Below are 22,316 nucleotides of genomic sequence, written 5' to 3'. Positions count from 1 at the left end.
ATAACGTAAAGATCAGCTAGGATACAAGTGACCTCCTTCCAGCCTCTTCCCTTCCCTCCCAAAATGATTATTTGCTACTATAATCATTCAAAGCATTGAAATGCAGTGGGACAGATTCTGACCTCAGTTACACAGGTATAAATCTGAAGTAACTCCCAGGGAAGTTTATGAAGGTACTCCAGATTTGCACCCATGTGAAATCAGAATCTGTCCGTAAAGCATACATGTAATGAGATCCAAAGGGGAGCTGTAGCTGAAATTTTGAAACTAATGTATTAAAATAAAACCTGGCTTATATTATGTGTTTAGTCCTCCCAGATCCCTTGTGGTTTTTTTAATATGATGTAATTCCTTTTATAATTCTTTGATCCTTTGCCAGGAGTCTGATTCTACTGACAACCTTTGCCCTTTTTTTGCATTTCCTGTTTCCCTGTTACAGGCTTTGGGTACCTGACGAAGCAGCTGATGGGATTGGCCGGAGGTCGAATTGTTCTGGCCCTCGAAGGAGGTCATGACCTGACAGCCATTTGTGATGCGTCTGAGGCATGTGTTTCTGCTTTGCTGGGAAACGAGGTATAAAGAAAATTAACTGCACTGTGGATGGCTGTATGTTGACAAATTTAAGGTGCTACAAGTTCAACAGCTTTATTGCAAAGCTTAAAATTATGAAAGTGCATTTTGCCAACATTGATTAGTGTCTTCCTAAGCTTCTGAAACTTTGATCTTTGTTTCTAGTCCTTCCTTTAAAGGAACAGTATCAGTTTAGAGAACAGATAGGGTTTTTTTTTAAATTATCTTGCCCCTGTTGTCAACAACTTAGACAATAAGAATTGAAACAATTCTAAAAGCAAATTTGTTTTGCTGCTTGTTTCTATTTTGCATTTTCGTCATCTTGGACAAGGACAACAAATTAGTCATCCAAATAGATGTGCATCTGTGGTCATCCTCCACCCCCTTTTCTGCTCATTGCAGTGCTTGTGCAGTGCAGTCAGTATAGTATCCATTGTGCTGTTTGTTTTGATCTGTCATTCTTTAATTTTTTTGCTGCCCTCAGTTTTTCAGTGTGCTGCAGATTTCTGTATTGAAAGTGCCATAGCTGTATTGTGGAAATTGTCCGTGGAAGGCTGGAGGGTTTGATAGCTGGATTGGGGCCCATTTGAGCTCTTGGGCTCCATCGAAGTGTGAGAAGCAGGTCTAGTTCTTGACATCCGGGAAACAGTTGACTCTTTTGGTACGGGGAAGCCACTTTCCTTTCTATTTTGGGCAGAGGTGGTAAGTGTATGGTTAGGGAATTGAATTCCTCATTCTTCCCCAGCAGCCTTTGATGGCAACCTTATTGCTCCCTGCCACTGCATCCAGCAACAAGAAATAGGTACGTTAGCTGGATGTTTCTACCAAAATGATCAGCAGTGAACTAGTTAACGGTGTTAAAATTAGAATGGTCATTAGGCTTCGTAATCAACACCTGATTAAGCTTAGATTCAAGTGCACCATTATGCAGCAAATCCAAAAAAATAACTAATTGTTCAGCCACAAAATCCCATGCTGCTCAGGTGAGTGATCTACTCTCTCACCTGCCATGTCTGTATCTATGGCATATACTAAAGCCCAGGGTCAGTTTTAAGTGGTATATTTTGGAGTTATATATCAATTTTTGAACAACTTGCTTATTTTTTGGACAGATGTCACCCAGCTTTTCTCGTGTATTCATCCCCTTTTAAACATCCACACGCCTTGTAGTATACTAAATGTATTTTCAGTGCATGGCCAGAGTCCAAATGGCAGAATGGTGGCAGAGATACATAGACACACACTAGACGGGCTACACCACTTTTCCCTTTAGGAAAATTGGGCTTCCTCAAAGCACAAGTCAGGTCAGAATGGCGCCCTAGGAAGTATCCACTATTATCTCAGAAGATGTCATTTTAGCAACGACTCTGAAGAGCCTTTCAAAATATAAATGTGGAAGATGAGTGCAGAAAAGAAAAAGAAAAGCAATATCACTTCTGTTTCATTGCCTAAGTCATATACAGCTTGGACTTGCAGCAGCATGTGAAAGTGATTAGATATATTTTCAAACTGGAGTTATGCTATGAAAGTGGGATATCGTCACAGATTGAGTCTGTGTGCTCTGTGATTTATTTTCAAGTAAAGGATCACCATGCATACTTTGCAGTGTATTTAAACGCAAAGGTCTGTGTGTCATTCTGCATGGGATATGCATATATAACTCCCAGGTAGGGCTTGGCAAATCTTCTCACCCATGCTCAACAGATGCATTGCTGGCGGAGAACCATCACCTTCCCAGAATCAGATTTTATCCCTTGTGATTGGACTGAGCATCTTACAGTTCCACTCCGATCACATGAAGGACCCGAGTTTAGTGAATCCCTGAGATATCCGGACAAGGAAATATGTCATGAATTCAGGCAAATTTTGAAAGGCCCGGACTTCACTTGGAGGAGAGAAGGAAGCAATCAAGACAGCCTCATGTGAGATAATGTAGAGAGGAGGGCCTCTGAAGGTCACTTCCTCTTCTTTCCTAAAGAGCGAGTCTGACCGCTCCTCAGGTTGAGGAGGCTGAGGGGACCATCAGAAGCCTTTGTCTTCCATGGAGGAAGAGAGTTCTCCTGTCACCCTTCCTTCCCAAAGAGACTAGGGAAGCAGCAGGTGAAGGACTGTAGAGCCAAAACCCCAAAGTGCAGGAGGAAAACCTGAATAATCTTTCAATTCTAGAGCTGTCTAGAACCATGACTGCAGAGATGACATTGAACCATAAACAAGTCATAAACCTCCTTGAGGTGGAGCTGCAATATGATGACAAGGAACCTGCTTTTCTCTGCTCCAGGAAGTCCACAGTACTGGGTTTGATTCTGCATGAAAGCATGGGCCACCTCTTTCTGATAAATGACTGCTCCAGCCTGCTCCATATCTTCGGATTCCAAAACATTAAGGGCATTTTTGCATGGAGGAAGATGATTCTGGAGAAAATCTCACTAAAAAGTCCAATGAACCCTAGAGGGAATAGTCAGGACATAACAATGCCTGTTCCAAGTTCACTAACCTCCCCTCCACCACAGCCTTCAAATGAGGTTGATTCCTTGAGCTTTGTCCAGGCAGATTTGTCACAGGGCCCAGTGGGAATGACTGATCCAATCAGTCTCTACCCAAGGAGACCTATTCTTCTTGTGGCCCCTCGTAATTAGGGAACCAGCCAGCCTGGCATCCCAGCTGATTCAGTGCTGTGATGCTTGTCAGAGCCCATCATTCTCTTAGACCCCTCATCATCAGAGATGATTTCCTTGTCTCCATCCACAGCTTGGATCACAACTGCTCTTCTGAGGCCTCCCACCTTTGCAGAACGGGCAGTTTAAAGCTTTGAACAAGCATTATTCCCTAGGGATAAACTTGGTTGGAATCATCTTTCATAACGAACACCTTTTTGAGTTTGTGCTCCAAAGATTTTATTTACCTCTATTATATCTTACCAATAATCACTTTGCTAAGTTGAAATGATTCATATATTTAGACAATTTAAAGAAGAACATTCGATTTGTTGTTTTGTGGGGTTTTTTGATAATTGCATCACAATATCAGTAAAGCACTTAAAAGCTTCTAAGGATGGACCTGTTCTTGGTTTTGATAAGTTGGTTATAAGACTGTGCAGATACCATGGCAATGTTCTTTTACTTAAACACATCAAAAAGCAGGAAGCACTGGTTTTATCAAGGTCTTTTATAAAATCTTTCTAATGCAAGGAAGTTGGAGTGAGCCACCGTTACTCTGTCCTGCGGGCCCTTTGATGAAGTTTGATATACAGTGTGTTAGACAATTTTGCATGCACGCACACGGACAGCCAGCTGTGGATAGCAACAGGCTGCAGGGGAAATTTGCTAACTTAAGAGATATGACTACAGTATATGGCGAAACAGTAGGAAATGAGAGGAAAAATGCAGGCCCCACAAGTGTCCCTATTCACCCGCTGAGATTAAAATTTAAGAAAATGTCTGTGTGGTTGTAAAGTCTAGAGCCCAGGGTCATTCCCAAGTGCCAGAGAAATTTAAATATTGCAAGCTTTATGCACCTCCAGAATATTTTAATATCAAATGATTTAGCAGCATCAAAAGTTGGGCTTTTTAATATATTTTAGTTACCATTCTTTGATTTGTTCAAAGCCCCTACAAATAATGTGACTTCTGTTGGAAAAAATAAAGGCTGTGGAGGGTAGGATCCACTGAGGACCACTTCAGTGTATATAACTTATGGCCAAAAAGCTACAACTTTTATTAAATAACTAAATGGCACCTAAAGGAAACATGCTAACAGCCCTGGAAAGCAGGGGAGGCAACAGAAGCACAAAACAGGCACTTGGCTTCCCTCTGCCTTCAGTATTCAGGTTCCAAACATGCTAACTATCCATGCACAACCAGCCCGCCTAATTTCAAAGCCAATGTCTATCTCTGTCTGTATATCATTTAGATACTAAGCAAATTACTGTGCCGGGAAAACATCAAATGTTGCAATGAGAGCTGAGGGTTTGCTGAAGTACCAGCCCTTCCCAACCACTCCAAGGAAACCAAACCCACCATCTTCCCCACTGAATATAACCTCCACCTGGGAGGCTGATCTAGCCATTGCAGACACACCATCATTGATGGACTCTAGTTTAGCTGCAAATCACCCAGCCAATTTTCAGGACACTTAGCCTATTTCAGTGTTTATAGGTTACATCTCAGGCTGGACTGTCATAAGGCCTTCATGCCTCAGCATCTTTCTGCAAAAGAAAGCACAAAAACAGTCTATTCCCAGTGGATGTCTTTCTTGGCATGGTCCACCTGTTGGCACATCTCTAGGAGAAACTCAAGGCTGTGTTTCAACATGGTCCAATATCATTTAACCCGCATGCGTACTTGGAAGTTTATCCACAGTCAAATGGGGTGGGATGGTGTCATGGCCAGAGCTTGCACATAATGGTCATCTGCTGATTCCATTGCATGCACCACCAAATACTCTGCTTAAAACTGGATTCTGTCTAAAGGGGAAGCCAAGCTATGATTCCCAGTGCTGAAGAGCTGCTCATTTATGTTCCCGGTGAATGATGCTGTAGCTTAAAATCCAAATTGTCTCTGAAGACCACTGAAACAGTCTTTCCAAGGTTTTAGGACACAATGCAAGCATAGAGTCCCATCCAGGATGCAGAATCATAGCGCCAGGACAGATGATAAGCATGGAAGTGAGTGGGAGGCTGAGCTGGCTGATTGGACACATCTGGTAGAGGGGATGCCACATCCTTTTAGATGTGATCTTGAAGCTGGTGGCACACTTCCCACCCAGTCCCTGAACATCTGATCAGGGAGCCTGGTCACAGCAGTAGGTGTGGCAATATCTATCAGGAATGAAAAAGGCCTCAGAGCTTCATGATCTGAATTCACCAAGGCCAGTTCCACCCTCAGAGGAGCAAAGTGTTAATGCTGCATGGGGGAGGGGAATAGAGTCACCAAACAACGTCTACGGCATGCTATGGGGGAGAACCGGAGATGGCCATGACAGGGCAAGCCAGTTCACCAAGCACCTGCTATAGGGGAACCAACAATCCAAAACCCAGTTGGTTCATTTTGAAATAACGGTATTGCAGGCCAAAGCATCCATGAGGAGACTGCCAGGCTGAGGCCTGCTTCAAGCCCTAGTCACCAGCTCTCACCCCACAGTGCACCAAAGAAGACAGAGACACATCCCCAAGATAATTGTCTGGATAGAGCTACATAATACTTGGTAATGGGCCATAGTACCTAATCTAATGGGGGCGTGGCATCCTGCCATCTTCCACACCATGAATCCACAAGTATCTAAGCAACTGCTGACTGCAGAGCATGGCTTTCAGTAATCAGCCACCTCAGCACATTGGACATGGCAAGAGGCGATGAGCGAGCTCAAGTTTCTCAAGTTCAGCATGAAATGCTCTACATGGTGAGGGGGACGAACCCCTGGTCACCCAATACTGAATGAAATGCTCAGAGCCAGCCTGATATGACCACAAGCACCTTTGGTCGTTCTTCAGCGCCACTCCGGTCCATGGTTGTCCTGGCTTCGTTGCAGGCTCTGGCCACCTCTCTGAACCAGCTGCCAAAACCTCACACTGAAAACAAGAGTCAGCAATGCTGTTAATACCTAGAACTGTGCCAGGCTCTGAACATACAGCATAAATGTTACACTCTAAATAACGAAGTGGAAAGGTCCTGATCAGCTTTGTAACCTTGGGTGGGGTCCTGCTCATAGGATAATAAACCATGTGAATTTCAGCCTTCTTTGTCCCACAGTTCATTATCTGACATAGTAAGTCACTCGTCTTGGGGCAGAAAACTGATGGAGTAATGCCAGCCGTCCAAGAAACAGGGCTTCCAATAACTAACTGAGTGAAGCTGCCTGTGCCGGTCCTCAGACCACACACAGTCTAGAGCCAGCTTTGATAGTCGTGCTCCTTTAAAATAAAAGGTTTTAAACTGAACAAACAAGAAGCTGTAAATAAGCAATCATCTGAAACCTCTTCCTAACACATGAAGATGCTTTCCCACAGCTCTGCTTCAAAGGTGTATAATTCCATTGCTTTACAGCAGTTACATCACAAAGAATAACACACAGAGATAAGGCAGCTGTTAGAGTCCACAGCTCAGTGTCAGGCACTGCCTTTTATAAAGCTAAGTGCGCTGCTATATCAAGAGAAGTTGAAGGATGTTCATAAAGTGCTCAGTGTGGTTTTGTACATATGAGATGAAAAGAAATAGTTTTTTCCCAGAGGCAAAAACAAGTACTTGCCATAAGACAAATCAAAGGTACATTGTTTCAGCCAGTATCATTTCTAGTATGCAGATTTTTAAATATTAATTTTTTGTCCCGAAGAAGAGTTGTGAGAAACTCAGAAGCTGGACTCTTTCACCAAAATAAACTGGTCCAATAATAGATATTACCTCATCCATCTTGTCTCATTAATATTTTTTAATTTTGGGATGTAGTGATTTCCATTGCTCATGAAAGTACCATCCAAATGGCAACTAAATAATCACAAGCTAGGGCTTTGGGTAGAGGGGCTTGAGAATAAGCTGTGCTGCTATGATTTTTACGTTGCTGGGTGGTGGCCAACATCTTCATACATGGCTAGTGATTGTTGGTGCTTCGATTTGTGGGTGCCCAGCTGGAGACATGTTAAAGGAGCCTAGTTTTCAGTGGTTGGACACTTCACACTTTTTGAAAAGCCAGCCCCAACTAGGTGTTCCAAGTTGGGCACCTGAAACAGCAGTCAGTGTTTGAAAACCTTGGCCTGGGAGTTTAACTAGTTGTCAGGGTATTTCAAGCTCATGTGAGCGAAAGCCAAATAATATATATAGCATACTGCAAGCTCCCCGTGTGCTGTTCTGCCTTCACAACCTACACAGAGCAAGCAGCTCCAGTTCTCATTTGAATAGTGTTGCGAATTTTGCCATACTGCATTGTAGTCTTGTGCTATCACAAAGTTTATATTAAATAATAATAAAGGGAACTAATGCCCACAAAGGGACAATAGTTAAAAGAACAACAACAAACCAAACTTTTATTTTCCTCTGTAACATACTCCAGATCTGATCTCTGCTCCAGAGGGGGACATTCCGTTCTTTTAGCATGATGTAGCACTAACACCTAACCCACCCCTTTCAGAATCACAGATATGCCATATTAAAATGTTTGTAACATTCCTGCATGTGGGCAAAAGACGGTAGGAGTGACACTCCCAGAACTGGCAGATCCCCTGTGATCAGTGTGCACCTTGGGATATCCACTGAAGATAAGGGTGCTCCCCCAGGCGCACCCAGCCAGCTCCTGTACTCACTTGGCAGCATGGCTCCCTAAGAAAAGCCTTTATCATCACAATGTGTTTTATCTGAACAAGGATTTTTCAGTCTTAATGGGAACTGAAGCAAGTGCCGTAGGTATAACGATTGTAGCCAAAATGCCTTGGTGACTTCATTAAAGGGAAAAGATGCCATAGCTTTTGAGGGGTATTTTTCTGATCCTGAACAGACTAGCCCACTATAAAATATTAGCCAAAAAGCTTTTGCCCCTCTGTATACAAAAAAAAAAGCCCTTACATTGCTACTCGTGGCAGTGTCTGGGGCTATTTGAACAAAATGAGATTTGTGTTAGTCCTGCATCTCTCACTTCCTGCCCAGACGCTTTGACTAAACAAACACTTTGACAGAAGTCCATTTGTTCTTGATTTGTGCACACAGGAGGAGGAGGGGTTTTTACATTCTGTTGCTAAAATAGTCGCAGCCTCGTTCTCTGCCTCTTCCAAAAGCTAAACAAATCATGTGAAAACATCAAGTGAAACAGTATTGCTTTGAACAGTTTTTTAATTTAAAAAAAAAAAATTCTTTTATTGGTTGAAGGCCACAGGATCAGAATGAGATTTGGGCAAAGTTTTAGATCATTCTAGCTATCACGCCACAACTGGATTATAGGGCCCTTGGCTATAGAGTGCAGTGTACTGCGGTGCTATCTGGATCCTCCCTCCACCCCAATGTAATTAATTGAAATGCAGTTTCTAAGTCTTCCTAAAAGGGTATTGCTTTTTTTGGTCCACTTGCTTCCCTTCAACCACACAGCTATTCCTGTCTGACATTGGAGTGAAATACTGTGGCTTTCCCAGTGTCAACATATTCACGGCATGCTTCTCGTTTGGAATTCCTTTACAGTGAATGGTTTTGGCCTTCTTTTTATCTGACACGAGGAAAATCTATTCCAGAAAAGCAGAAGGAAATGTAATCAAAGAAGAATTTAGAGGGGTTTTCCGTGCTCTTTTTTCAATCCTTCCTTCCCCTACCCCCAAATGCCACAAAGGTTCTATGCACGTAAAATGAAATGGCCTATGCCATGGGTGCCATTTATTTCTAAAAGGCGTACTCAAGAACTTTTTCATGGCAAATGCATTTCAAATGGAAATTCACTATTCATTAATGCACCAAATTAAATCTGATCCCCTTGTAATATACTTCCCCAGGTGTGGGAGGTGACTATGCTCTCCTATGGAGTAGGGTAGCTTGCATAGGTTAAAACATGAACTACTTTGGGTTTGAGTTTTTGTCACTATATCGTGTTCAATTCTAAACATTGCTGTTCTCTATTAAGTCTGGTCTACACTTAAACATTTGTCAGCAATTTTTGCCCAGGTAGGGGGTGACTATTTCTTTTAGCTAACATTGCTACGCTGCTGGTATCCCTAGTGTAGATGTAATTTTGTCAGTAAAACTGTGCTTATACAGGTCCGATCTACATTACGGATTTTTGGCAGCATATCTGTGTTGGTCACAGGTGTGAAGAAGTGTGATTTCTGACCAGCATAGCTATGCCACCAAAAGCCTCTAGTATAGTCAAAGTTATAATGGCACAACTGAGTTTTTGCTGGTATTGCTTATTTGAATCAGATCAGGAGGAGGGGAGACTGGAATAAGCTAAGCCAGCAAAAGCTTGGTTAGTGCCTATACTAAGAGCACTTTCCCAGTATAGTATACTGGTATAGCTATATTGCAAAGCACGCATAGTATAGACCCAGTCACGGTTATGGCTTATGGTGTTCGGGGACCTGTCATAGGCTACACCCACATCAGCACATTTAACTGCTACAACTGTGTCCATTCAAGAAGTTTTGCCAGTATAGCTATCCCAGTATAACTACACCCTCCTACTATAGACAAGGTGTCAGAAAAGCTTCTGTGGGTTACTGTAGTTGCTAAACACTCTTTTTAGGGGAACTAAGATGTTCCCTTGCCTAAGATGCTTATGAATGAACATCTTTTTATTGCTAAGGTTGGGAGGTGTGGGTTCGGATGAGAACAGAGACAAGCAGTTCATGTCCTGTCTGCATTTACAATGCAAAGGTGCTTGAGCCCCGAAAGGCAATCTTATGTGCACATAGTATCATTTAGGATCTAGGGACTTTTTAAAAAGTATCCCATTTCAGCTTGCAATTTCAATTCTGGCACCTTATTCTCATTGTTTCTCATTATTTCGGAGGAGGGGGGGAAGCAACATCAGAGTATAAAGTTCATAACACAATTCTCTATGCATAGTAACTTCAGCACAAATTTCATAAAGATTAACATATGGATTGAATGCCTATCTGCCCTGGTAAGATTGACCCAGCAGATGGTAAGAGTTACAAAGAATTCCTTATTATGGAGGCACCACCGGTGGCTTTGCACTTAAGGTTTTGTTGAGTAGAGAGTTAAAGGAGCATTTCAGTTCCTTTGTAATGGATGAAAAGTCATGTTTGTCCTAACCAAAATTATGCCATTTACTTTTAGGGCAGAGATTTAATTTGGGGGAAAGTTACAAGTAAATACATACATTGGATTAGGAGTTCAAAGGAACTAAAAAGTTACTCTTTTTGGGAAAACATGTAGGGCTGGTATCTAACATTTTTCAGTCCCCTTTACCTTGCATACTGTTTAGTTCTTACACTTCAGACTTTATGTAGAAATAGATCTACGTAGTATCTTATACACAGGCTTTTAAAAAAAAAAAAAAAAAAAAACAGCATTCCCCCTCGTTAATATTTCTCTCTGCACCACAGTAACTGACAGATGAAATATGTTTGTTGATAAATGAAAGGCGGGGGAGATGGTAAAACGGGGCTCTGCCTAGCTCCACCATAGCTGAGTGGCTATTCTAAGACTGCTTATGACTATCAAAGGCCAGGCATCCCATCCAGTTGCACATGTTCTAAGGTCCTTAAAAAAAGGATCCTGTCCTGCACAACTTTTGAGGTGGACACTACTGAAGCTGTTGGGTCTTTGGACATTAGGAGGCATGAAAATATTCACATTCTGTTGCTGGCAGTATCCTTGGGCCACACAATGGCTTGTGGCAATGGTAGAGCAGTGGGTCAGTATGCTGGAAGAAATAGAAGGAAATGATATAAGAGGTCATGTGAGAAAGAGGTCGCAGAATAGATTAGGTGGTAGCAGTCACTCAAATTTAAACTGGATTGGAACTGTTAACTTTTTATATTGTGCGCATGCAGTTTTCTGCAGGAGCTGATACAGCTCATGCCTTTGAAAACTCATCCAGAGCCTAAACTTCAGAAATACTACTAAAGGTTCATGGCACTGGACAATTTAATCCCTCAAGTTTTCTTTTCAACTTCCATTCATCAAATGTAGTACATCTGTAAGTGTGTGAAGTACGCAATAATGAGAAGACTGTTTAGAAAATTTTCATATCCCAAATTTTAAGTAGGATCAGATAGTGGAAATAAAAGGAGGGGACTGGGCACTCAGTACAGATTACAGTATATACAGTGTCTTGAACACTTGGACACAGAATATGTACAGTAATATGAATTTAAAATTCTCTGCTATTTCTATTCCATTTTTTTTAGCTTGATCCTCTTCCAGAGAAAGTTTTGCAGCAGAGAGCAAATGCTAATGCAGTGCATTCCATGGAAAAAGTAATTGAGATACACAGTAAGTATATATAAGCTTGGCTCAGATAATTCTCCTCTGAGCTCTCTGCAGGCAGTGCTGTTTTGACACCTCCGTCATCTTAACGATTATAGTAAATACATTCTACCGAGATCGACTTTGTTTACTTTGGCTGGTTTGCTGATGGTAACTGTACAGCAAACATACCTGGTGCAGCCCCGAGATGATCATGCAAGATGTTATGTGAGGTAGAGGTGCATCATTGTAGCTATGTAGACATTGTGACTCAGGCTGGAGCTTAGGCTCTGAAGCACCCCACCACCGGGAGGGATGAACCACAACTTCAGAGCGCTGTCCATGCAGTTTTTTGTATGGTAGCACAAACCTGACTTTTTTGGGCTGGGTGACTCGCTGTCCCAGGCTGTGTAGACATACCTGTAGTGTTCAAACATGATGTCAGACTGCAGGATGATTTGTTGAATTGGGAATTGTTACCACTTCTTCTTAAGAATCAACATTGATAAAAGTTAAGCCCAGCATTGGGTAGAAGTGGTGGAATCATAGGCTTGGGTGCGCTTGCCTACGCTTTTAAAAATAAAATGCTACCATGTCTGCATGGAGCACTTTGAACTCTTCTGCTGCTTCTGTTTGTTTGTAGCTCCAAGAGCCCCCAGGCAAGATTGGGGCCCTGTTATGCCAAACTTGTACACATAGAAGAACCTGTCCTAAAGAGCTTATAAGCTAAATAGACCAGACAAATTGGAGACGGAAAGTGTTGTCCCCGTTTTACAGATGGGGAACTAAGGACCTGAAGAATTAAGGGCAAAATTTTCAAAAGTGAGTGTTACTTAGGAGGTTAAGTCTCTTTGGAAGTTAATGGGCCTCTGGCTCCTAAGTGCCTAAATCACTTTTGAAAATGGAATTTAGGCTTCTAAATCATTTGGGTGTTTTTGAAAAGTTTGCCGTAAGTGTCTTGCCCAAGGCCCCACAGGCAGTCTGTGGCCAAGTCAGCAATTGAACCCATTTATTTACTCCAGCCCATTAACCAAAAAACCATCCTTCCTGTTTCTGTATATTTTTCCTTAGCTCTCAATTTCTGAGGATTTTTAAGAATCCAATGTCCCGGCTGCTGCTTTTTCACCTAAACGTAGGTCAGGTATGGTGGTGTTATGAACTTTTTCAAAACCAGGAATTAATAGGGTTTCCAAACAGCCATAGAGCTTCAGGTGGGGAATAAGAAGCAGGTTCAACAATGTTTCTAGCAGTGCTTGGCAGAAGAGTTTTTTTTCTCATGTTTCTTCCTGCATTGAATGGCCACAGAATCCAGGGATCTTGGCAGACAGTAATTCTGACTTTAGACTATGTTGACCTTTCCACCTCCTCATTCCACTTTCATTCTAAATGCCCCTTATTATCTGAAGGAGGCACACTGGAGTGAAATCATGAGACCCACCCCCACTGACGTCAATGGCACCTGGATTTTACCCCTGATTTCTCAGAAGCAGCCTCATTAAATGAACATTCCCTTGTGCTGTGCCCAGGTGTAAAATTCAGACATACTGAAAAATTGTTGCCTCTAGCAAAATATTTTGTTTGCGAAGACAATTTAAGTAGTTAATTATATGCTGGTTTACATAGCTAAATAAGATAAACAGTTACTTAAAAACAGATCTTTATTATGACAACACCGCTGTGATAACATATGTTAAAATAGTAGCATGGCACTAGTGCCAGATATTCGGCTAATAATTGTACTGCTGCTGTAGAATTAGCCAGACTGTTTAGCATGGTGAATCATCATAGTTACCATGTAGTAAGTAAATTAGATTTTCCGTATGGAGAACTAATCAGCTTCTAGCTTTGGAAGGCTGTCGTTACCTCATGTTGGCCAGCATATTTATCAGATAAACAGATCTTCAGATAGAGCACTTGTATACCAGATTCCTTTCCGCAGCTCTTGATGCTAAATTGGTCATGGTGGTGATTTTAAAACCATATCTCTATTCCAGACTTAATGTATCCAGGGCTTCAAAATCACTATGGCATTTTTCCCCCTTACTGTGTTGTGAGCCATCAGAGTATATGGCGTTGCACTGACAAATGAAGAAATACACTAAAAGCGCTGATGACTTGTTCAGTTTTTTGACCCATGACTTCTCCCTCTGTCTGAGACATTTGGGCTTCATCTCTCTGCTGGCAAATACCAGAGGCAGCTCAGACTTGTCTATGGGGCTCTGGAGGCTTTGTAATGGTAGAAGAGGTGCAGCAAAGGTTTTTCTGGCTCTGGCCATGCAGACAGCGGTGGTTCAGCACTCCTGCCTTAAGCTGTTGCTAACTTGGATCTGGGAGCCAAACGTTGGGGCAGCTGTGAGCAGTATCCTCCACTTCATCCCATCCCCAGTGTGTGGGGAAAGATACTTGTTCATAAATAATCCTCTGGACTGGACCAGCCATGAAGCCTCTTCCTTCTGCGTCCCCTTTCCCATCCCCTCCAAACTCAGCATGATCAACTTGGCTAAATGGAGTAGGCAAAGGCACAGAGATGTTCCATGTGTTAGGGGAGTCCTGGAAGGGGCTCTGTTGCAGTTGCTCTCAGCCCACAGCTAGGGGAAGGAACTCAGAGTCTGCATGCATCCACCCACACCAGCCAAGACACAGGTTACCATATGTCAGGTTCCAAAAAGAGGACATTGCAGGGGGGAAGGGAGGAGGAGACGCTCAAGGCGGTACCTGCAACGGGCATTCACTGGAGGTGGGAGGGCAGCATTGCTCCCTGTCACAGTGGCAGAGGAAGCAGTGCCAGCCATCTGTCAATTCCTTTCCTCAGGATTCCCCTCCCTAGGGCTGGGAGCTGGGCCTGGGTGTGCAGGATCTAGCAGATGTGGCTGCAGGGCAGGGACCAATTGGGAAGCAGGCCAATTGGGGCTCTTTCTGAGATGGAGCATCAGCTTTTAAAAAATCTCAGACATTGCCTGTTTGAAAAATCCACCCAGACAAAGGAGGGAGGCTCGAAAAAGAAGCAATGTCCATGAAAACCTGGGCATGTGGTAACCCTAGCCAAGACTCCTCCAGAGCCACCTCCACGAGCGCCCCACCACCAGGCTGGAGCTTCCAGCTGCAGCTCTGAGGATGGGAGGGATCCATGATAAATTAATACAGATTCAGGCTGTATTTACGTTCCTTGTAAGCTGCACGGGACTTAAGGGGGAAGGACGTATCTTCCCCACATAAATCCCAGCCCTCCGTAGGCTCTGGAGAGGAGGGATGAGACTGGCTCTGATGTGGTTGCATTTAATAGATTGGTGATATGATTCCTGTATGGGTAGCGTGAGCTTTTCAAAAGTGCTCAGTTTTGAAAAGTCAATGGAAGTTTTACCAAAGGCTTTGGTGGGATTTGAGAGAGGCCAGTGCTGAGTGCTTTGAAATTCTCACTCATAATGTTTAAACTACCAGGCTCTGTCAGCCTGTAAGATCATGACGCCACTAAAAACACCCACTTTTCATACTAACTGAGAAGAAGGGGTGCTTTGTGGTACAACAGTTGGCCTAACAGTTTGTTTTTGTGTGTCTCACTTAGGCAAGTACTGGCATTCACTCCAGCGTTACTCCTCCACAGTAGGGTACTCCTTGATTGAGGCACAGAAGTGTGAGACCGAAGAAGCAGAAACCGTAACAGCCATGGCATCACTGTCTGTGGCTGTGAAGCCAGCTGAGAAAAGGTGAGTCCCCTTCACTCCCATCCATCTAACACATCTCAGAGATGGGAGCTATTAGTAGCATGGACAGTGATGTTTGTAACCTTTTGGGGACACAGTCCATAGTTTGAGTCAATCTTTTTGTCATTTCCTTTTAACTGGCCACATTCCCCCTATCATCAGGGTAATTATTTCAACAGTAAGTGGCTCCTGCCCCTTTGTTTTATTACACCCTCTCAGACTAGCAAGGACAAAGGTGACAGCACCAACCACATTTTGAATCTTAATACGTTGTAAACACCAGCTGCTCAGGTATAAAGCAGCCAAGCACACAGGTTCATCAAGACTGGAAGGATGTCAGCTCTTTGATGTAATGATTTTGAACTCTAGAAAACATGGAGAATCGCTGCTCTTTCCACTTGTGACAGACTCTCCAAAATACTGAAAAGACAGTTTAATTCTTAATAGACTGGGTGAGTGACACTTACATGGGTTGGTGGGAAAGGGTTCATAAACGGGGTGGTGGCGAGAGTTTTGGGGAAAATACACTTTTGTGCGGAAGAGAAAGTGTAATACTTTTGTACACAGCATGTTGCTAATTTCTCATCGTTGTCATGCCCCTTTCCTTCTCCTTCCTCCATCCTGCCTCCTTCGGGTGACGTTTACAGGCCAGATGATGAACCCATGGAAGAGGAGCCTCCCCTGTAGCATTCAACTTTGAGCTGGAGTTCTCCTGTTTGTTCGTCTTTGTCTTGAAGCTCTGCCAAGAAGCTTTCTCTTGTTACTCCTGCGTCCTGGCATGGTTTTCTTACAGAATACAGAAGGGACAGCCAGGTGTAAAACACAGCAACAGAAAAATCTCTCCATATATATACACATGTATACAGTATATACAGAAAAGGAAAAATGCTGGTGAAAAGCAGCAATGCTGAAGACAAACGTGCTGGGCACTCTTCCTTGGGTCCTCAATGGAAGCCGTAAAGGGAATGAAGCCCATGAAGTCTTTGGCAAAGTTGTCAATATTTTTCTAAAAAATAAATAATTAAATCAAAGAGTCAATGACACACAAACAAACAAACTTCATTGAAAACTGGTGCTTAAAGTTTGATTACCCACAATTCAGCAGTCTCCATTTGAACCACTCAACCCATCTTGTAGTTTTGTTTCTTGGATTTTTTTTTAAGTGGCTCTCGCCTACCTGTGAGTCAGACATTCTCTTCAAAACCAGAACAATGCGAGATGGTGTATTTTTAATGGGAAGGGTGGGGGAAAGAGGACTAGTCTATATATAGTATATATATATATATATATATATATTAAAAAGAAAACAAACAAAAAAAGAGGAAATGGTAGCTCAGAAGGAGTCGGCTTTAGTAACTCCAAAGCCATCTGAAGATGAGTTTGTGCCTTTTTTTTTTTTAATTGAGCTGATGAATTTGGTGCAGCTGGATTTTCTGAAGTTTGAGGAACAATGCCTTAAGAAAAAGAACAGCAGCAGTTTGTCAATGTATTTCTTCTGAGAAAGCCAAGAACAGCCATTGGAAAGGAAGTGTTGGCATGATTACTGGAAGCAGGCATCAGCTCGATAGAGTATCTCCAAAACAGTCTACAAGTTTGTATTTTTTGTTTTTGTTTTTTGTTTTATTGCTGTTGAAAAAAAAAAATTAAGGTAGTTGCCGAGGAAGTGGCAAATACTGTTGGGTCTTTGAAATTCAACCAGTTTTTAAAATACATTTTCAAACATTTTCTCTCTGACATTATGTAGAAATTGAATTTATCAGTTTGGGTGTTGAAGCATGCAATAGACACAACTGCAGTTTTAAGATTGGAATGCTTTTTATTAAAAGCAACTAGCATGAGATATTGCTTAAATTGTTAGGTATAAATATAGATATATATAAAATGTATATTACAAATGTATTCCAAGCTTAGAAATCTGATTCTTATTAATTATTGATAAATATTTATAATGCATTTATATAAAATATATATAATAAATGCAGACTACAAAAATAGCTATTGAAAGGTCCCTAGTGAAAGATTTATTTGTGAATTGGAATGTAAAGATGCTTTTGGAATGAGACTAGTTTGAAACTTGAGCATTTTAAAACCAGTTTGGAAAGTTTTCAGAACACCAACACATTAGCCACTGGGCAACTACCCTAAACATTTGTATTTTAATTTAAGGTTTTCTAACCAAAAAAAGAGTTTTGTAAGCAAAGATTATGAATTTGCTGTTAATTTTTATATTGATATTTCACAGAACCCCTAAAGAAGCCTTGTTTGTGTGAATCTTACATTTATTTTACATTTGGCAATTGTTTTTCTGAATGGTCACCATGTCTAAACTTTTTTCCTCCCTAATCTCATACTCGTATATTACTTTCTGTGGTGTTTGTTTGTTCTTTTTTTAAAGTCTTTTGTACAGTGAGCAGCTTTCCACGGGTGTAAGGAACCATTGCAGATTGTCAGAGTTTATTTTCAGAAAGTGTGCATTTAAACTAAAAGAGGAGAATCCAATGGTCTTTTTTGTATGATACAATGATTGTATATTTCCTCAGTTCTCTGATAGAAGCTGTGTAAAGAAATTAAGGAGTTCTCTTACCTTAAGCATAGTAGTATTACAATGGGTGGTGTATCATATCCTCCATGTGGATTGTGGTGAGGATTATATATGGCATTAGTAGCTACCATGTTGAAGGCTTACCAGACCCTATTGAGGCAACTAGCATTCACTCTCACACACTAAACATCTTTCTGAACCACCATTGTTAGAATTGTAATTTTAGTCCTCCAAATAACTTTTTTTAAAATTTATTTTTAAGATGAAGTCATTGTTGGGTGAGAGAGTTTTAATCTTCAGCTCCATTGATTTTTCCCTATTGCCTTTTGGAGCTGGCCTTCAGTATAAGCAGCTAATCCTTGAGTTGTGGAGTTAGGTGTCTAAAGGAGATCGAATTGATACATATACCTTTTAAAAGCAGTGTAGGATAGTGCTGAGCCCTTATCTGAACAACCAAGGGTATTTTTACATTTTTTATTATTATGACAACTGATGGGGTCATTTTATATTAACTTATTTTCCAGTTCTTGAAGTAGCTGTTTTCATTCCATTCAGAATGTACTGAATTTAGGCTTCTGAAAAGAATTTGAAACATACCATAAAAGTGAGCAAGTGCAAGAGTGTTCTTTGTTTTGTTTTAAGTTTATAATGGAATTTAAAAACAGACAGTACTATCTTTGAGTATTTGCTAACCCAAATACATTTAAAATTATGAACAGCTTTGTTTGTTAGAACTGTCCTCGATATATTCTAACAGTAAGGTTCAAATATAAAAATATAAAATATGCATATGCATTTGGTTTTTAAAATGACCACTTTGCTGCTGTGATCTAAAGCATAATTTGGCTGTGGAATCCTATGATTTCATATGTTAAATCATTTACCCATTTATAAATATTGGCAATATTAACATATACGTGATCACTTTTATCTCCAGACCTTTTATTTTTTTTATTAACAATTTTAGTATCAGTTGTGGAAAATATTTGTGTTCCTTTTTTCCTTGTGAGCCGTCGCTGACAGATTGAATTGATTTCTTTTAAATTAGATGATTGGCAATAGCCTGAGATATTCAGTATCCTTCCATTTTCACTTTCAAGATGCATTGTTCGTTTATTTTAAATCATTTCACTAAGTGTGTAGCATCAATGGAAAGACTTACCAAGACTTTCCACTTGTCAGTCTTCTCCAAAGTCCCGATCACTTGGATTGGCTAAAACCTTACTTACCTAAACCCACTCCATGGGTCAAGTCTGGGTGCTCTGTGGTCTGTCTGACCTTGACTGGTGCAGTTAGAAGGGAAAGGAGGTTCTCATTTTGGGGACCACCATTTTTCATCCCTTGAGCTTTTGGCCTCTTCATTTTCTTAGAAGGCTACTGAAATGTTGCTCAGCCTGGGTCAGCGAGCATCCAGTCCTGAGGGGAATGTTAGCAAACTATCTGGAGTAGCTAACAAAGAGGTGCATTGCAGGTAGCTTCAGTGAGCACTCATTCCCTTTCCTTACTACTTCCCTTCCTGAACCCAAGCATGATGCACTTGAGCTCCACCATCAAGAGACCAGAAGTTGTTCCACCAACACAATGCATCACATTGCAGCTGAGCCTTTGGGGTGGCCCAGTACAATAATTTTTTTTCTTTTGCCTGTTTGGAAAGGAAGCAACATCTTCGAATTGTCTTACACAGAAGCAAATCCCAGTTTGCAGTACACAATTGATTATTTTGTTTTTTACTTTCGATACAAAACATTCCTTTTTTATTAGTCGCAGTCATGTATTCATTCCATTCTTCCTTTTTGTAAACTTTTTGGGCCCACATGTTTTATGGGCACTGATTATATATAAATATATATAAATATATATGAATATATTTTTTTAAGTTTCCTACACCTTGAGGTTGCATGGTCTGTAAGGTTGGCATGTCTTTATATTGTATACAGATTTTGCACGCCAAACTTGGCAGCTTTGAAAAAAAAAAAAAAAGGTTTTTCCCCCTTCTTGTGGGATTTGCAAAGACAAAGGTTGAGGCAATTTTCTGTCAAACACACACAGAAAGGAAGTAGAATGGGGGGAGGGGGAATTGCGTCTTACTGAACTTAAGAAATTATGCTTTTTATTGTAAAAAGATAAATAAAAAGGACTACTTAAACATTTCTCATTTTAAGAAGAAAAAGTTTATCTAGCACTTGTGACTTATCAATAATAGAGTTTATTGTATTTATGTGGAAACCAGTGTTTTAGGGAAACTACACAGAACACACAAACTGCCTGTGTCATTTTAAAACAAAAGTTTGGTTGCGTTTTTTCTTTTTGTTGATTTTTGTTTTGTTTTCGCTGGGAGGGCAGGGAGTTGGGCACATCCCTTTGTCAACACGTAGTCATTAATTCTGAGGAAAAAAAGGACTTTAAAGAGTTAACTCTTCACAGCTGTTAACTTTTTTAATTTGAAATGTCTAGCTAAATTTCACTCTAAACAGTCGTGTACTGTGCAAGCACTGTGGTTTAAAATAAGACTTTACATCAAAAGGAATAAAAAACGTTTCTTCATTGTGATGAAGCTCGGTTTGTTCTCAGCTCAGCTTCATATTCTTTGATATTGATCAAAAACTATCCTATTGAAAGAAAATAAATTAACACTTTTCTGTGCTCCATAGTGGAGGCGCTATTTTCCAATTTATGAGGATGACAAACTTATATATATATATATAATATATAATATATATATATATATAAAGGGGGGGATGGGTTTGAACATTATTCACCCAAGAGCTTATTACAGATATGTAGTATCAAAGTTGTAACTATATTATATTCTACTTTATACCTATACATGCTCAGTATGATGTCACCATTGGTAGCAGCTACCGGTTTACTCTGTAATTTAGACACAATTTCACTCTTCTTGTATGGACCCTACTTTAAGTGATGGTAGCATTCTTTGTGCTAAAATTTTCTGATGGTCCTTTCTTTTACTTGATGGAGTTGGAATTTTTTTTCTCATTCTTGTTTTTGTTTTATTTGTTTTTTGTTTTTTTACTGGCCAATGGTGTCTTTCTCTGACAGTACCGACTTCAATTTCAACTTTATTAGGAGTCCAGTATTTTGTACCACATTATGACAACTTGTTATTCTTGTGGTGTAAATAAAAAGAAAGTTAATTATAATACCATCTTTGTTTCTCTTAGTGATCTTCTTTGTAGCTGATGTTTCCTATTTAGTTGTTCGGATGAGTCTTGTTGCCTTGTAACTGTTTACCTGTTTAAATGTTTTCCAAATATTCCTTGATCTAACAAAAGAAGTTCTGATATTCTGCTAGCAGCAACATGTTTATTGTTTGTCTGTGGACATTTAAGCATATTTCTTACGACACCTTCTAGTGAACTGAATGTAAAATTTCTCTGAGGTTAAACCCACAATTGTCTGCTGTATAGCTTAAGAGGTATATTCTCCAAAGGATGTTAATGAAATTTTTTGCATGTGCATCAGAAGGAGAATATACCACTAAGGCAATAAATTAAGCATCTATAATGTGTAAGGACTATGGAACAGTAGATGCCATAGACCAGAACTTGCTGAGTTAGTCTCAAAATCTGGGCCCTGATCCTGCAAACACTCATACACATGCTTATCTATTCACACATGAGAAGCTCCCTTAAGTTCACAGTGCATGAAGTTAAGTATCGATGCAGGGTTTGCAGGATCAGGGCCTTCAATTTCTCCCAAAACATTTTTGATTGGAAAGTCTCAGTATTTCCAGATCTCTTGCGCAAATCTAAAAGGAGGAGGAAATGAAAACAACCAGCATACATGCTATTAAGAAAACTAACTGCCCCATTTTAACACATCACATTTTTATTGTATGCAAACAAGTTGTTATACAAGTTATAAATTATAATAACTTTAAAATTGTACTCGAAGCCTGCTGCAATGTTAAAATATTCAAAAAGCATTAACTACCAATAGGGAATATGTGTGCTCTCAAAACCCAAATATAATCATGCTGAAATTAATGGGCAAAGAGGCACAAGTGTTTGTCTTTTTTTGAGTATAATGGTGCTATAAGCTATAGTTCTGGGGTTACTAAAGAGATCTGAAACAAACAAATCAGAAACTCAGAACAAATGGCTGTTAAAGGTGGCACCTCTCTAAGACAAAGTTCTTCTAGGAGATGGGGGGCAGTGTTGAAGAGCGTTGTGGGGTGGGAAGTAGATATAGTGCGTCTGGGGTTTTCAAAAGTTCTCTCAAAGTTTGACTCAAATGTCTGTTTTCATACATGAGGGGGCTTAATATGTGAGAAGACTTCAGTCTGCATGTTTCCCACAAACCCAATAAATTTGCCAGTCTGTTCAGAGGTCAGACAGCTCATCAACATGCTGGCCAAATTGTTCCCATTGAAGTCAATTTCAGATCCCTAACCGGCTTCAATGGGAGCAGAGTAGGCCAGAGTTAGTTAGGTGCTTTTGAAAATCCCACCCGTAATTTGTAACCTCATATCCTAGAGGTCATGCTCCAACGTTAACACACACACACATACCTTCTCAAACAGGAAGATAATTAACTGAATTACTTCATCATCTGTTCACGACCACATACCGAAACCTAGGAGAA

The 22,316-nt window shown here is 40.6% G+C and overlaps 1 protein-coding gene and 1 pseudogene across 2 annotated transcripts in view; both read left to right on the top strand.

Annotated features, from left to right (window-relative positions):
• Positions 1 to 20,874, top strand: part of HDAC4 (histone deacetylase 4) — a 403,085-nt gene extending 382,211 nt beyond the window's left edge. For both annotated transcript variants that reach the window (XM_067548627.1, XM_067548626.1), the window contains exons 24-27: positions 440 to 573; positions 11,411 to 11,495; positions 15,031 to 15,172; positions 15,817 to 20,874. In XM_067548627.1, the coding sequence (XP_067404728.1) occupies positions 440 to 573; positions 11,411 to 11,495; positions 15,031 to 15,172; positions 15,817 to 15,856 (401 nt within the window). In that variant the 3' untranslated portion in view covers positions 15,857 to 20,874. The remainder of the gene's footprint in view (positions 1 to 439; positions 574 to 11,410; positions 11,496 to 15,030; positions 15,173 to 15,816) is intronic.
• LOC137152976 (uncharacterized) lies at positions 16,495 to 20,912 on the top strand (annotated as a pseudogene).
• Positions 20,913 to 22,316: the final 1,404 nt, after the last annotated feature.

The sequence above is a fragment of the Emydura macquarii genome, unplaced genomic scaffold (genome assembly GCF_026122565.2).
Source record: "Emydura macquarii macquarii isolate MOO-44397 ecotype Brisbane River unplaced genomic scaffold, CSIRO-AGI_Emac_v2 contig_1253, whole genome shotgun sequence".
NCBI lineage: Eukaryota > Metazoa > Chordata > Testudines > Chelidae > Emydura > Emydura macquarii.
The sequence above is the reverse complement of the archived record's forward strand: the minus strand, read 5'-3'. Positions and strand labels throughout refer to the sequence as shown.